The following is a 16,976-nucleotide window of genomic DNA, read 5'->3' on the forward strand; positions in this document are numbered from 1 at the left end:
GCAAAATGTGATAACTGAAGTGTGGCATGAGTGAGACATTTAAATGTGTGCAAAGCACAAGACACTTAATGTATGAAGGGAGTTTTACTATTGTGTTGCTCACCATGAGTGAGAGGATATTCTGTTTTACAATAAGACTGTTTGTGCTAGTTAGGGTACACCGTCAGATTGTGAAATATGTAATTTTTTGATCTTTTTATTTTATTCAAAGCTTTATCTTGGAAGTGCAACAAACAGGAGATGCAAATTAAACACCGGACTTCTAATATAACCTCCTGTGACATTGTTCAGGGTGAGCTGGTGGATGCAGTGTTTTATAACAATGGGGTGATTATCAACATAGTGTGATGGGGAGGTGCAACAAGGAGAATGTTACAGAAACCAATTGTTACTGCACCCAATTCTGTTTTCTCCCAAAATTCACACATGGGCCTTTTCCATCAGGAGTCACTGGATAGTGATTGGGAGCTAGAACCCCAAAAGATTTTTCTCAAATTTAGCCATCTTTTCCCTCCAAATAAAAGTTAGTCATTAAATCAATAAACATACCATATGGAATAGAATAGTGTTCTTTCTTCTCCCACCATCAGCATTCGCCACTCCCCATCTCAAATCACTGACATCTTCCTGGGGTACAGCAATGGTTTCAAAGCGCCAATCACCCTCCAGTACCTAGCCCAAGCGGTTGGTTTGTGTGAGAGTCTAGACTGAATGGTGATGGGCTATTAAACATGGGGTGAGGGGGTAGGTGAGAGGGTTTCATTATAGCAAAGCATCATTCCACTCTCAACTGGAATCCACAAAAATGCAGTCACCAATGGACATTGTTAGATAATGATCAGTAGGAGGGCCAGGACTACATTTCTCCCTCAACTTGGAGCACTGAGGCCCAATTGTAGCAGGTCAACTGCGTTGCCAGTTGAGACCAATAAATTCTGCACAGATTGGAGATGTGGAGCAGAATTATCATTCAGGGGTCAGGTATCATTCATGGGGGCAAGTTCTAGGTTGTGATCCTGCAGGGCATATTATCAAAATGCACACTGCTACTTTGAAATGGAGGCCCAACTAAAGACCAGGAAGCTGGGTTGCTGTCCAATCTGGAATGGCAAGCAGGCTCCCAATGTTGGGAGGGCCAGTGGGAGGCCCTCCAGCACTCAGAGGCCTGCAGCCCCAAGCCATGGTAGGAGTTGCCAATCTGAACATAAAGACAGTAAGGGAGAAGCCAAGTAAGTATTTTAAAATGGCCACAGCTGTCTGGGCATGATCCTGGAGGGTTGGGGGCTGGTGTCCTTTGGGTAAAGAATCGCTTCCACCCACCCTCCTTTCCACCCTGAGCCCAATGTGGGCCGCCCACATTGCTGACTGGAAATTCCAGTCAACATGGCAATGGAGTCTTAATAGGCCATTTAAATCAATTTGCAGGTGACTGCCTACCCGCGCTTGCTAGGGAGGCAGCAGACCCAACCCTGAGATGGCCTCTTTCAAAATGGCTCGGGATCAAGATCCTGTTGGGGAACTGACACAACGGGCAGCGGCACCAAATTGCAGGCCACCCACCTCCAATCCAGACCCTGAACCTTGATTGAAAATTCGGGCCCTAGTCTGTGTGATGGCATCAATCACTGAATAAACTCAGTGAGCCAGCGGGTGGCACTGATAAATATTTTTAACGTAAGTTTTAAAATGTTACCATTGGCTTCAATTTTTCCAAGGAGAAAAAAAGAATAATGACAAGCACTTTGCAGGGTTTTGTTCTTTTTCTCCTTAATATTTTAGAAAAGACTTGCTTACAGCCAATTGCAACAATCACTTTCACGCCTCAATGGTCAGGAAGCTTCCTCCCCACTCCCTCCTCTCCATCATTTCCGCAACTTAACCTCTGTTTAATTTAGTTTGTGAAATATTCACAACTAACAGTTCCCAGGATTTCTAACTTTTCTTTAATCATTGTGTTCATGAGGAAAGAGGGCTGTTTGTAATGGCCAATCACAGTGTCAATTTCTTCATCAATTATAAGTCACATTTTGCTTTATCACACTGGACTCTCCTTTGCTCATACTTTAATGCCCCTACATTTACTTCTTTGTCTAACTGTTATTTGAGGGCACTTTACAGCAAATTCATTTCGAGCAGTTACTGGTGTTGTAACTGGCCTTTCAAAAACTTACACAAGCTGTGCGACTGTCAGAGCTCTCTGAGCATCAGCTGTGCCCTGCAACATAAAGAAAATCGAAAAGAAAGGTTAACTTCCAGACGGGTGCAGACAAAATACAAAAAGATTTTGAAGGGCCGAGAAGAATATAAGTGGAGTTACTTTACAATAAAAATGCTAGCAGGAGGTAAGAAATCCAAAGTGACATGGCTAAATGACTTAATATCATCAGGTTCTTAACAGCATTGTTTCTGAGTCATGATATAACAGTAAAATTCATTGGAACTAATGTCATTATTTAGAATTGCAGTGGGGCACTTTCTATTTAAACACTTGCAGCTGCTTTAATCCCAAGTGGCTGTAAATTCTAAGAAGTATTATTTGCTTAAGTGAAAGGTCCCAAGACACTATTTTAAAGGTGGTCAACATTTATCTCCCAACCAACACCTAAAAACAGGTAATCTGTTTGGCACATTGCTGTTTCCGGGAGCTTCCTGTGTACAAATTGGCTGCTGAGTTTCCCACATTACAACAGTGACTACACTTCAAAACAAAATGTGCTTCATTGGGTGTGAAGCACCTCTGGGCATCATGAAAGTCTCTCTCTTTCCCTTATAAAACATTCTGCGCTTTTACACATAAAAACATAAAGTATTATTAAACTAACTGAATCCAAACAATGGGATTCAACTGCTGCTGATGCACCCATATTGCTTGCCTTGGTTATCTGTGCCTTAGAAGGCTTCCAGACTGACCGATTATATCCTTTCTAAGACATTCACTGCAAAAATATCCCTTTGGATTTAAAAAAGAATGAAATTTTCCCTCTCAATGGAGGCCAGGCATTACAGAACTCCCTGCCACTGAGGTCACAAAGACGGATCCATCTGTATTTCAATGTGATTACCTTCATTTCAATCAGAGCCCGTGACACTTATATTAGTCCAGGGGTCAATCCAGAGCCATTCAATCCTCAGAAAACACGATACTGGCAAAGCAAACCCAATCTATTAAAGTGGGATTAGCACAAATAGGAAAGTGTGGGGTAAAAAAATCATGCTGGGAATACTTCACTCCCCACCTTAGAGTTGTTGCTGTGGCATTAGGAATTCAGCTGTCAACTAAATTCAGCAGATGTCAGCTATGGCGACTTTCACAGGAAAGGCCAATCAAATCAATGGCAAAGATGAAGAGAAGGCATTTGGACCTAATTGGGTTGAATTTTAAAAAGAGAATTGCAAAGCAGTCTAATGTAACCATGACAGATGATGATAACCAAGAGAAGCTTTGGAAAGCATTTCAAAGGACGAAAGGGAAACAAAAAGTTGCAAAACAGGCATAAAATCGGGAATCTCAGGCTGGCTAAAAAAATAGTGGGCTCCGCAAGACAGGGCAGTCTCTGCCTTGCAGAAGAACTCCTGATAGCAGAGAGCACATATTGAATAGAGACGTGAGCACTGTGCCAATTATTTTACCTTTACCAGTATCGTGGGTGGGAATCACAATTCCTGCTCACTATGAGCAGGTGCTTCCTGACTGCTACTGGAGGCCGCTTACAGCCCATTTTGTGGTGCAGCACAACCAAATTTCTAGGGTTTGTGGGTAGTGATGTACACTTGTCACTACCCTGTATCACAAGTATGCACCACACCTCTTCACTGAGACTGCTGTTAACTGCAATATTCTGATACCTTACATATCAAATTACACCTGTATCTTTTACCACAGTGACAAACCCGTTTATAATTTAATTTCAATAGGCCAAAATAGAGGTGGTGTACATGAATCTTCAACATCCTGAAATCAGTGTTCCAAGGAATTTGGTACATCTTCACATTCTCCTACCTTTTAACTTTGTCATTGTGCAAATAGAATAGAAACCATGTGTGACATTAGGAGCTGAGCAACTAATCCAGGGTTAAAAACAAAAAGCTACTGCGGATGCTGGAAATCCAAAACAAAAATAGAATTACCTGGAAAAACTCAGCAGGTCTGGCAGCATCGGTGGAGAAGAAAAGAGTTGACGTTTCGAGTCCAACATGACCCTTCAACAGAACAGTTCTGTTGAAGGGTCATGTTGGACTCGAAACGTCAACTCTTTTCTTCTCCACCGATGCTGCCAGATCTGCTGAGTTTTTCCAGGTAATTCTATTTTAATCCAGGGTTAAGTCAGTTAATGCACATGCAACTATCCAAACAGACTATTGCAAACTGTCATTCATTATTATAAATTTACGCTGGACGGGATGGCTATTTCTTACCATTTGGAAGACAACATGATTCTTTTCTCTTTCACACGTCCTAAAAATGACTCGCTCATCAGTTGCAACATAATCTATGGTGTCCAGCACCTCTGAGAAAAACAAATGGAAAGACAGGCTTAGAAAGCTGGACTAGTGCATTTTTTTTTCATTCTTTCACAGGATGTGGGCGTCGCCGGCTGGGTCAGCATTTATTGCCCATCCCTAATTGCCCTTGAGAAGGTGGTGGTGAGCTGCTTTCTTGAACCACTGCAGTCCATGTGGTGCAGGTACACCCACAGTGCTGTTAGGGAGGGAGTTCCAGGATATTGACCCAGCAACAGTGAAGGAACGGCGATATATTTCCAAGACAGAATGGTGAGTGGCTTGGAGGGGAAATTGCAGGTCGTGGTGCTCCCATGTACCTGCTGCCCTTGTCCTTCTAGATGGTAATGATCATGGGTTTGGAAGGTGCTGTCGAAGGAGCCTGGGTGAGTGCTGCAGTGTGTCTTGTGGGTGTAAGGGGTAAAAACAATGAAATGGCATCTTCAGTAATCAATTTCTCCAATAGCTTGTAATTATGTCTGGTTCAGAACCTAGTCTTCCCTTTTCAAACTACATTTGCAAATATTTTTATCAACTAAGTTGCCTATGGGATACAAATACCAGGGTCGAGTTTTTGCTGGTTGCATCAATGCAATCTGGGTGGAACTGGTCAAATCAGTGCAAAAGAAGAAAGAAAGGGAATTTAAAACCTATGAATTACACCTGAAGCCGCTCAGGCTTGTGTTTTTTTTTTTGCAACCTTTTATGTTGGTTCAAGATTCAATTTGTCCGAATCAAGCTCCACCCACAAAACTGGCCCCTCCCCCTAGGTTGAAATTGTGGCATTCCAATGATCGGGGAAGACCCTTCAAGTTGCAACCATTTTCCAGATGACAGAGACATTAGTTGGCGCATGTTGAAACTGACCTAGTGTGCACCAATGAAACTATTTAATGGTTTAGTACATTTTTATTTGAGTCATTAGCAGTAATTTTAAAATCAGGTTAATTACCAGGACTGGGCACTCTTATTAAAAATGGCTATTGTAATAAACACATTTTTAGCTGTATTATTAAAATTTACCAGGTTACTCCTCTTACGTGCAGCACATCAAAGAACGCTTTGGAAAAAGGTTAACAAGAAACAGTTACCTTCTACTATGCTGCCAGATCACACTGTATTGTGAAAGAATTTACGTTTGTGGTTAGGCAAATGAATGGAAATTAACGGAAACCCTGAAGTGCAACCGGACCTCAGCAATTTCAACTACATTATGGGTGCAATTTCCGAATTGCACCAAAAGCAGAAACTCTAGCCCACTATGTGCAACCCAACTGTAGTCACCTTCTCAATTCCTGCACTGTATTTGCCTTCCACTTGGGACGCTGCTGTTATTATAATACCGATAGTCTCATTAAATTCAGTCAACTTCTTTTGCTGAATATTGGGAAAAATGTTTAAGGATTCACTCCAGAAAGAAAAAAGGAAGAGCAGGAAAAGGAAATCATACAGAGTAAAAATTAATTTGTCAACTCACCATTCACGACTCTCTTGCACTGTATCATTTTCAAGTCAATCAATTCCTAATTGAAGTGGGGGAAAAAAATGAAGTTCACAAGCTGACTGCAATATTCCATTAGCAAAATGATTGATCCACCATGACAATAGTATCACAGAGTATCAAAGGCACTGCTTAAGTTCAGGTTGTTGGGAAACACTTAAGCCAACCTGCCCTAAAGAACATTAAAAAAATATGAAGTCCAGGAACATAAAATATCATATTGACCCATTGGTGTGAAGCTTGCCAGGACTCCATCGCTGCCATCTTAGTGTTAAACAGCATTTTGTATAATCCTAGGGAGTTTTGTCTGGCAGGTTGTTCCAAATATTAATCACCTTTTGAGAAAAGGCTTTATCCCATCCACCGCCTTCAAATTTACCCAAAGTGGAAAGAACTTGCATCTTCATAGCGTCTATCATGATCTCAGAGCGTCCCAAAGCCCTTCAGAGTAAATTGAGGGCTTTTGAAATGAAGTCACTGTTGTAATGTTGGTAATGAGATAACCAAATTGGGTACAGCAAGGCCCCACCAACAGCAATGAGATAAGTAACCAAATCATCTGTTTTAGTGGGGCTGACTGAAAGATAAACATTGGCTAGGCACTCCTGATCCTCCTTGAATTGTGCTACAGGATCTTTGCTCTCCAACTGAGGAGGCAGACAATGTCTCTGTAACCATTCTGAGATTCTGTGCATGCCTCAACTGAAAGACAGCCCTGATAGTATAACACTCCCTCAGCGCTGCAGTGAAGAGTCAGCCTAGGTTATAGGAGCTCAAGCCTCTGCAGCAAGACTTGAATGCACAACTCTAACTCAACAGCAAAGCCAGTGCTTCGGAAAAATTGAAGAAACTCGCCTACTTTAGTCTTGGAGAGACATCGGAAAGATGATCTTATAGAGATATGTATATAGAGAAGGGAAAAAGTAAATTCAGAATATTACTTCAAATTAAATTATGGTCAGATAAGGGTTCAACCAATTAAAAAGGTAAATCTATGCCTGACAACAAAAGAGCTCTTCCTACATGTGGAATAAACTTTTGAATAGATTAATGAAGGCAACCCTGGAATTACTTAGGAACCAATTGGATCCTGAAATGAGAGGGGGTACTGTCTAAAGGGTCTTTCTAGACCGATGAATCAAGATGGTTTCCCAATCTGCAATTATCTTGTGATTGTGCAGAGGTTTATAAACAGAGTACACTTGTTTTTAATAAATGAGCATCCTGACTAGCATAGTTAAAGAGTCAGCCATGTTAGTGTGGGACTGGAGTCACACATGGGCCAGAGTCTGTAGAGACGGCAAGTTTTATTTCCAGTTTGGTTTTTCTAATGCCAGTTTTCCTTTTTTATTTCTAGATTTTATAAATGGAGTTCAAATTGTCAAAATGGTTGGCCTCCCCACTCAGCCCTGACCTGCCTCCTATATTACAATGGGTGGGTAAGGTGTCAGGCAGTCCGCCTGCCCTTGGGCCTACTGATGTCCTTAAGTGGTCAATTAATGGCTACTTAAGGGCCTCATCCCACCTCCGCTCCTCTAATACCAGCGGCAGGGGAAGGTGGAAGTAAGGTGGGCAGCCCAGAATTTTTCGCTGGTGGGCAGGAAAGGGGGAGACCTCTTGTGCCCATCGGAGGTATGCCCTCTCCAAGAACAAACCCTAACCCCCCCTTTTAGGCCTCTGTCTCCTAGTCTCTAAAACATGGTCTGCCGCCCGCCGCCCCCTCCTCCCCCCAACCCCCTCCTCACTGCTGCCTGCCAGGTAGGCCTGACCAAAATCCCTGACTTACCTGAAGTTGGGGAGCTATTGTTCCTCTTCATTAGGGTCGGCTCATAGTCACAGCAATGGCCAATACTCGATCCTGGCACAGCTGGGACTACAGAGTTGCCAGCCAATCTGATTGGCTAGCAGCTCTCTAGAGTGGGGCTCCCTCCCAGCTCCCAGATGGGGGCAGGCATCCCACTCTAAACCAATCGAAGCTGCCCCCAGTATATTATTGCTGCGTGGCAGCTGGGTTTCAGGTCAGTGGCCGGGTTGGGGGGGGGGGGGGGAGGGAGGGGAGAGAGAGCGGAGAAGAGGGAGAGGGGGGAGCGGGGGGTGCCCCCCCCCTCTCTTGTTTTTAAAAATGTCTTTTTCTTGGAAGGAGTGGGAATGGAACACTTCAAGAATAAAAACAAAATACTGCATATGCATTTCATGCAGCTGTTAGCTCTAAATCAAATCTTGTAAAATCACAGAATCATAGACTCAAAATCTCTTTTCCAGAATTAACGATACCTTGTGAGCAGTCTGCTTCACAAAATGGCTGGTGCGTTCTCTAAATCACATCTGGCCTTAGCAGAAGTAACTCTTTCCTTGAACAAATCAAGGCATTATTACTGCGATAAAATTCACAAAGGTTTATTTTCTACTGTGGCAAAATGCTTGTATTATCCTGAAGCTTTGTAGCAACATTCCACTCCAGGCACAACACAATCTATAACAACCTAGTTAAACAGAGCATGCAGACACAAAGGAACTGTGAATGACATGAATGTTGTGAATGTAAAGCCTACCTGCCTTCTTTCCCACTCAAAAATAAAACGCAAATCACTATATAAGACCTCTAGTTCTGACTATATGGGTCTGGCTAATTGAGGCAGGGATATAAGCACAGATTGATTATATTTTTATATAAAGGTACACTAATACTTGATTAGCAAGTGCATTTAATCGATACAGCCCATGTGGCGAGTTTTAAACAATTACAAATTAATGGGTTAAGATCAAGAAGCCGTGGACCAGCCAGCATGAATCACAGAAGTGTACATTGTGCTGAATCAATTAGATCCAGTTTTACAGAAGGTAGCTAATATTGTTACAAATGCAAAGTTTTGTAAGATTGTTATGTCTCTTTAATTTAGGATAAAATGGAAGTATGAAGGGGGTCATGTGACCTGTTCCAAATTCTACTGCCAGCAAGTCTGGGTGTTAAAGACTAAAGGAGGGCGGGGGCGGGGGCAGGGGCTGGGCGGGGGCGGGGGCAGGGGCTGGGCAGGGGGGGGGAGGTGGGGGGCAGGTTGTTTTACTAGGAAGAAAATGCACAGCGCTCACACCTGTAAACAACGACCAAAGCATCTGTGCGGACGGTAGATATACTGTTAGTCTCCATGAATGTTAGAAATGTTAGGTTTTGTAAATGGTTATACTTTAAACTGTCTATTTTGTTTCAAGATAGAATGAAGTTGGGAGTGTTAAAGATAGCTAATTAGCATTTCTACCTGGATGCAAGGCTTATATAATTCACATTGCCATGGAAATGGGCTGAGAAGGGGAGAGTCCATAGGGAGGCATTGCAGGATCAGTTTTCAACAAGGTGTTTTCTTAAAATATCGCTGAACTTTACAGGGAGGGAGGGGTGAGTGAGCAAGGGATGAATGGTGGGTGGGTGAGTGAGTGAGAGTGCGTGAGTGAGTGAGAGAGATGAAGGCAGCAAATCTATGGCTCACCACGCAAGAATACAGGTGGGAGCTTGTGCTCGGATTGAAGAGATTGAGTTTGTGAGGATTTAAACAAGACTGGAAGATTCGCCTGGCTTTGTCTAAAGGGAGGAATCTCCTGGGTAACCCTCACCATAAAAGCCAGTTTAAGGATTAGAAGCCACCCGGCTGAGAAAGGGAAAGAAAGGAAGCAAGCCCCTGGGAGCTAAGAGTTACTTTGCATTGGTTCCAGCAGAATGGAGTGTCTACTTAAGGGGCAGAGTGAAGTATGACCACGGAGGGAGATTTTTGGTTGATTTAAATGTCAAGTGGAGGACTTTTTCTGTTGTTTAGAATGTAAGCTGCTGTCTGAAATAGTGTTTAGTCAATGTTCCTTTTAGTTTGTGTTGGAGTAAAAATCTTAAAACTTGAAATCTTGTCATGCGATCTTTTCAGCCGTCCACTGGAAGTTCAAATTTCTTCTTAAAAATTTTCAGTCTCTACGGGGATAGTATCAATATCGATACAAACACTGGACATTGTTTAGGTTTGGTTACCATAATTGGGCAATCGGTCAAATATACAACTAAAATGTAGCATGATTTATTCATTCATTCAAGATCGCAGAATGATGCCGCGTAGTAAGAGGCCATTCTGCTCACGAAGTCTGTGCCATACATTCTTCCTCACAAGGCACCTGCAAAACTGCACACGAGGTATAGTTTTAATGTTCTACTTTTCTTTACCTGCGTTAGGTAGAACAGCAACAAGGAGGTAAGTGCACCAAATGCAACAGGCCTTCCTCGTTTCCGAGAGCACAAAATGGGATCCAGAAGGTGGATACTGCAGAGAAAATGGCAACGTTTTCCTTCCAGGGACAGGAAACAGAAAGTCAGGACTGTTTCCAGGTCCCAAACCCTTCCCTGGGAGGGGAGGGATTGAACAAGGGTCGGAGGGAACAGTCATGGCCCTGATTTTGACATGGCCTGGAGTGGGGTTTGGCGACCAATTAGCAGCTGCGGGGGCGGGAATGGGAGCAGGGCTGTTAAAGTGTGAGCCTGATTCAAACCAGTTGTGGCAGCTATCACTGTGGCTGCCATTTCACTTCTTCGCCTTCAGTCTTGAAGATCATAGAATGTCTCAGGAGAGGCAGGGGCCTGGGACCCAGGACAGGGCAGCCCCTCCTTTTTCAGATGCAGACCTGGGGCTCTTCCTCAAGGCTGTAAGGCAGAAGAGTGAGGCGCTCTTCCTGGAAGACGACAGGAGGAGGCCACCCACCCAGGATTAGCAGGCCTGGATGGAAATAGCTGACAGGACCGAAATGAGTGTGGTTCACATAAAGTGGATCCATCATGACCTGGTTCGCTCTGGCAATGTGAGTGCAATCCCCAGTCCTCAGGATCTGGGCATACACCCTCCGACAGACACTCCAACTGAGGAGTCTCAGGAATGCTGCTCCTGAACATGGGAGGAAATGTGTGCCCAGGGTACTGACTGAACCTCAGAATGGCTCAGAGCCATAATGCTGCTGAGGACTTTTGGCTCTGAGCATAGCCAAAGATAAAAAGTTCTGAATTTTTTTTTTAAACTAGGAATCATGTGATTATGGCACTTTTTATGATTTGTATGAAATGCAAGTACTCCTCGGCCATCTCAAGTGGTTGGAGTTATTAGACATCTAGTGGGTTACATTACTTTCCCCTTTGTTTACCTTCTATTACTGCCAAGACTGAACCAATGCATCTGGATCAAGTCACCAGGTGACCTCAGCATTTCAACATTCAATCAGTCAGTACATGTAATACAGGACGAAGTCCTTACTAACAGAACATGACTTTACTGGATTATGTACATGCAAAGTGAAGCTAAGGACTTTGGCAGTGCTTTGCAAACTATTTTCCAATATGACCCCATTTTAACACACCACCACCTTCTCAAGGGCAATACAGGATGGGCAACAAATGCTTGCCTTGCCAACAAAAATAAAACAGCAAGAAAGCAGAATAGTAATATTCAGTATATAATTATTAAAGTTTGTGTATTATCGATCAACATACATCATATAAATGTGAAAATTTTATGTACTGATGTAGGTTTCAGCCAAGCTCTCCATATTCCTTGGTGACAGAAGACTAAGTGTGACCCCTCTCCCCCACCACACACATGCCCCTTTTCCCAACACCCCTCCCCCAACTCATTCACTCACAGCCCCTATTCCCAAACCCACTCATCCCACTCATTCGCTGTTTAGCCCTGCTTCCCATGGCCTCTCCCCCAACTCCCACACTTACTCAGCAGCCCGGCCTTTCCAACCGCCCCACAGCAACACCAGGCTGCCCTGGGGCCTTCATAGTCAGGTCACCGTGACTGAAAACCAGCACAGATTCACTGCAGCCAGTTGAGACTCAGACTCCACTGCTTCCTCCTCCCCGCACCCCCCACCAAATCCCGCAGCTCCATCGAGTGGTCGGCAGCAGAGCATGTACTCCCAGTGGAATCAGTGACAGCAGCCAGGTCCGGGATGATGAGGTTGAATGATGGCTCCCTCAGGCCACCTCCCGGTCTCGTTACTGGCAAAGATTTTCTGGACTTTCTAAGAAGGCTGCGTTTAAGCCGGCCATTCCAGAGGGGAAGCAGAGGTTGTACAAAAAATTAACGGGGTGCAATTCCATGTTTCGCAAATCCGCCCTGTTGCTGGCACGGAAACAGGCAGCTTCCAGCGTTGCCTCATCGCACTCTTACCTGCCCAACATTGCCACAATGGAAGAGGAAGCCATGCACCAGTGTGCAGGAGGTGCCAAAGGCAGAGGCAACTGTAGGCATTTTCCCCTTAGCGGAACCTGAAAATTCAGCCCAGTATCTCAGTCACAAGTCACTGCAAGACGGAAAACTAAAGTTCAAGATAACTTTTTTATTCAGTAGCTTGAGAAAAAAGAATAGGAACAAGTGGGTATTTATAAAAACCACACTCAGAACCCTACCAAACGTTAAGTGAGAGATTGTGTTTAATGATTCAACTGTATTATCCGTATCTGTCATTCGCCAAGAGCTAGCTTCTGCATCCTCTTACTACAATTCATGCCTTAAGAACTGCAAACTCATTTTCACCACCAATTGTGTCTCCAGATAGTCAATCAATTTCCCATCAGCTTAGCTCGGTCTGGGGCTGCTGCACTTCTCACATTAGCAATAATAGATTTATTTTTTCATTCCCCTCCAAGATAACTCTGATCCAAAGATCACTGAGTTATTTCTTCAGTTACAACACTTTTTTTTATTCATTCATGGGATGTGGGTATCGTTGGCTAGGCCAGCATTTATTGCCCATCCCTAATTGCCCTTGAGAAGATGGTGGTGAGCTGCCTCCTTGAACCGCTGCAGTCTATGTGGTGTGGGTACACCCACAGTGCTGTTAGGGAGTGAGTTCCAGGTTTTTGACTCAGTGACAGTGAAGTAATGGTGATATATTTCCAAGTCAGGACGGTGAGTGACTTGGAGGGGAACTTCCAGGTGGTTGCGTTCCCATGCATCTGCTGCCCTTGTCCTTCTAGATGGTAGTGGTCATGGGTTTGGAAGGTGCTGTCAAAGGAGCCTTGGTGAGTTTCTGCAGTGCATCTTGTAGATGGTACACACTGCTGCCACTGTGCATCGGTGGTGGAGGGAGTGAGTGTTTGTGGAAGGGGAGTGAATCAAGCGGGCTGCTTTGTCCTGGATGGTGTCGAGCTTCTTGAGTATTGTTGGAGCTGTACGCATCCAGGCAAGTGGAGAGTATTCCGTCACACTCCTGACTTGTGTCTTGTAGATGGTGGACAGGCTTTCGGGAGTCAGGAGGTGAGTTACTCGCCACAGGATTCCTAGCCTCTGACCTGCTCTTGTAGCCACAGTATTTATGTGGCCAGCCCAGTTCAGTTTCTGGTCAATGGTAACCCCCCCAGGATGTTGAGAGTGGGGGATTCAGTGATGGTAACGCCATTGAATGTCAAGGAGTAATGGTTAGATTCACACTTGTTGGAGATGATCATTGCCTGGCACTTGTCTGGCATGAATGTTACTTGCCACTTGTCAGCTCAAGCCTGGATATTGTCTAGGTCTTGCTGCATTTGGACATGGACTGCTTCAGTATCTGGAGTCGTGAATGGTGCCAAACATTGAGCAATCATCAGCGAACATCCCCACTTCCGACCTTATGATGGAAGGAAGGTCATTGATGAAGCAGCTGAAGATGGTTGGGCCCAGAAACATAGGGAACAGGAGAAGTAGGTCATTTGGCCCTTTGAGCCTGCTCCGCCATTCAATATGATAATGGCTGAACCTCTATCTCAACGGCATACTCCCGCTCTCTCCCCATACCCCTTGACTCCTTTAGAGTCTAGAAATCTATCTATTTCTTTCTTAAACATATTCAGTGACTTGGCCTCTACAGCCTTCTGTGGTAGAGAATTCCACAGGTTCACTACCCTCTGAGTGAAGAAGTTTCTCATCTCAGTCCTAAATGGCCTACACCATATCCTGAGTCTGTGGCCCCTCGTTCTAGACCCCCCCAGCCAGAGGAAACATCATACCTACATCCAGTCTGAAATGCCCTGTCAGAATTTCATACGTTTCAATGAGATTCCCTCTCATTCTTCTGAACTCCAGTGAATACAGGCCTAGTCAGCCCAACCTCTCTTCATTCGACAATCCTGCCATTCCAAGGATCAGTCTGATGAACCGTCGCTGCACTCCCTCTATAGCAAGTATATCCTTTCTTAGTAGGGAGACCAAAACTGCACACTATACTCCAGGTATGGTCTCGCCAAAGTCCTGTACAGCTGCAGTAAGACATCCCTGCTCCTGTACTCAAGTCCTCTCACAATGAAGGCCAACATACCATTTGCCTTCTTAACTGTTGTACCTGCATGCTTGCTTTCAGTGATTGGTGTACAAGGACACCCAGGTCCCTTTGTACATCAACATTTCCCAATCTATCGCCATTTAAATAATACTCTGCCATTCTGTTTTTCCTACCGAAGTGGATAACTTCACACTTATCCACGTTATACTGCATCTGCCATGTATTTGCCCAATCACTCAACTTGTCTAAATTGCCTTGAAGCCTCTTAACACACTCCTCACCACTCACATTCCCACCTAGTTTAATGTTGTCAGCAAACTTGGAAATATTACATTTGGTTCCCTCATCCAAATCATTGATATATATAGTGAATAGCGGGCAAGCACTGATTCCTGTGGTACCCCACTAGTCACCGCCAACCACTCCGAAAAAGACCCATTTATTCCTACTCTCTGTTCCCTGTCTGCTAACCAATTCTCAATCCGTGCCAATATATTACCCTCAATCCCATGTGCTTTAATTTTGCATGTTAGCCTCTTATGTGGGACTTTATCAAAAGCTTTCTGAAAATCCAAATACACCACATCCACTGGTTCTCCCTTATCTATTCTGCTAGTTACGCCCTCAAAAAACTCCAGTAGCTTTGTCAAACATGACTTCCCCTTCATAAATCCATGTTGGCTTTGTCTAATCCTGTTGATATTTTATAAGCGTTTTAGCATTTTCCCCAATACTGATGTTAGGTCTGTAATTCAGTTTTCTCCCTTCCTCCTTTTTTAAATACTGGGATTACATTATATAAAGGGAGAGCCTCTAAAGGAGGTGCAGGAATAGAGGGACCTTGGAAAATGGCAGGGCATGTTGAAAGAGCAGTTAATAAAGCATATAGTAGCTTAGGCTTTATTAATAGGGGTATTAAGTACAAGAGTAAGGAGGTCATGTTGAACTTGTATAAGACACTAGATAGACCTCATCTGGAGTACAGCGTCCAGTTCTGAGTGCCATACTTGAGGAAGGATGTGAGGGCATTGGAGAGAGTACTGAGGAGATTCATAAGAATCTTTCCAGGGATAAAGAACTGTAGCTGAGGATAGATTGGAGGGTTGGGACTGTTTTCCTTGGAGAAAAGAAGGCTGATAGAGACTTGATAGAGATATTCAAGATCCTGAGGGGTATGAACAGGGTAAACAGTGAGAAACTGTTCCCACCAAGAGAACATCAAGAACTAGAGGGCACAGATTAAAAATAATCGGCAAAAGGAGTAAATGCGATCTGAGGAAAAATGTTTTCACCCAGAGGGTGGTTGGAGTCTGGAACAAACTTCCTGAAAGGGTGGTGGAGGCAGGTTCAATCGAGGTATTCAAAAGGGAATTAGATTGCTACCTGATAAGAGAGAATGTGCAAGGTTATGGGGATAAGGCAGGTGAGTGGGACTATGTGGAATGCTCCTTCAGAGAGCCAGTGCAGACTCGATGAGCCGAATAGCCTCCTTCTATGTAAAGGTCATGTGAAACCCTCCAATCTGCCGAGACTGTTCCAGAATCTACAGAATTTTGAAAGATGACAACCAATACATCCACTATTTTTATGGCCACCTCCTTTAGTGCCCTGGGATGTAGATTATCAGGCTCTGGGGATTTATCGGCTTTCATTCCCATTAATTTCTCCAGCACTGTTTTTTAGTGATACTAATTTCCTTCAATTCCTCCTTCTCACTAGACCCTTGGTTCCCTAGCATTTCTGGGAAGTTATTTGTGTCTTCCGATGTGAAGACAGAACTAAAGTAGTTGTTGAATTTCTTTGCTATTTCCTTGTTTCTTATTATAAAACCTCCCATTCCGGACTGTAAGGAACCAACATTTGTCTTCAGTAATCTTTTTCATTTTACAAATTTAAAGAAGCTTTTACAGTCCGCTTTTATGTTCCTTGCAAGTTTACTCTCATAATCTATTTTTCCCTTTAAACAATCTCTTGGTCTGTCTTTGCTGAATTTTAAACTGCTCCCAATCCTCATGCTTGCTACTTTTTCTAGCAACTTTATATGACTCCTCTTTGGATCTAATACTATTCTTAATTTATTTTGTTAGCCATGGTTTGGCCGCTTTTCCTGTTGTGTTTTTGTGCCAGAAAGGAATGTGCATACATTTGTTCCTTAAATATTAGCCATTGCCTATCCACTGTTATGCCTTTTAATGAAGTTCCCCAATCTATCTTAGCCAACTCACGCCTCATGCCTTCGCAGTTTCCTTTGTTTAGATTTAGGGCCCTAGTTTCAGATCAGACTACTTCACTTTCTATCCTAATGAAGAATTCTATCATGTTATGGTCACTGTTCCCTAAAGGACCCCACTCAACAAGATTATTAATTAACAATTTCTCATTGCACATTACCAAATCTAGGGAAGCTTGTTCCCTTGTTGGTTCCTAGGCATACTGGTCTAAAAAAATTATCTCGTACACACTCCAGGAATTAATCCGCCACAGTATTATGGTGAATTTAGCTTGCCCAGTCTATACGTAGATTGAAGTCACACATGATTACTGCCTAGGACACTACCCCCAGGAGTTCCTGCAGTGATGTCCTGGAACTGAGACGATTGACCTCCAACAACCACAAGCTTCTTCCTTTGTGCTCGGTATGACACCAACCAGCGAAGAGTTTTCCCCACTGATTCCAGTTTCGCAA

At 43.7% G+C, this 16,976-nt stretch overlaps 1 protein-coding gene across 3 annotated transcripts in view; it reads right to left on the reverse strand.

The window, feature by feature from the left end:
- Nucleotides 1-16,976, reverse strand: part of dus2 (dihydrouridine synthase 2) — a 116,590-nt gene that overhangs the window by 86,464 nt on the left and 13,150 nt on the right. For all 3 annotated transcript variants that reach the window (XM_078544229.1, XM_078544230.1, XM_078544231.1), the window contains exons 3-5: nt 5,978-6,023; nt 4,417-4,508; nt 2,172-2,215 (exon numbers count right to left, since the gene is read on the reverse strand). In XM_078544229.1, coding sequence (XP_078400355.1) covers nt 2,172-2,215; nt 4,417-4,508; nt 5,978-6,023 — 182 coding nt within the window. The remainder of the gene's footprint in view (nt 1-2,171; nt 2,216-4,416; nt 4,509-5,977; nt 6,024-16,976) is intronic.

This window comes from Cetorhinus maximus, chromosome 6 (assembly GCF_964194155.1).
Source record: "Cetorhinus maximus chromosome 6, sCetMax3.hap1.1, whole genome shotgun sequence".
NCBI classification, from domain to species: domain Eukaryota; kingdom Metazoa; phylum Chordata; class Chondrichthyes; order Lamniformes; family Cetorhinidae; genus Cetorhinus; species Cetorhinus maximus.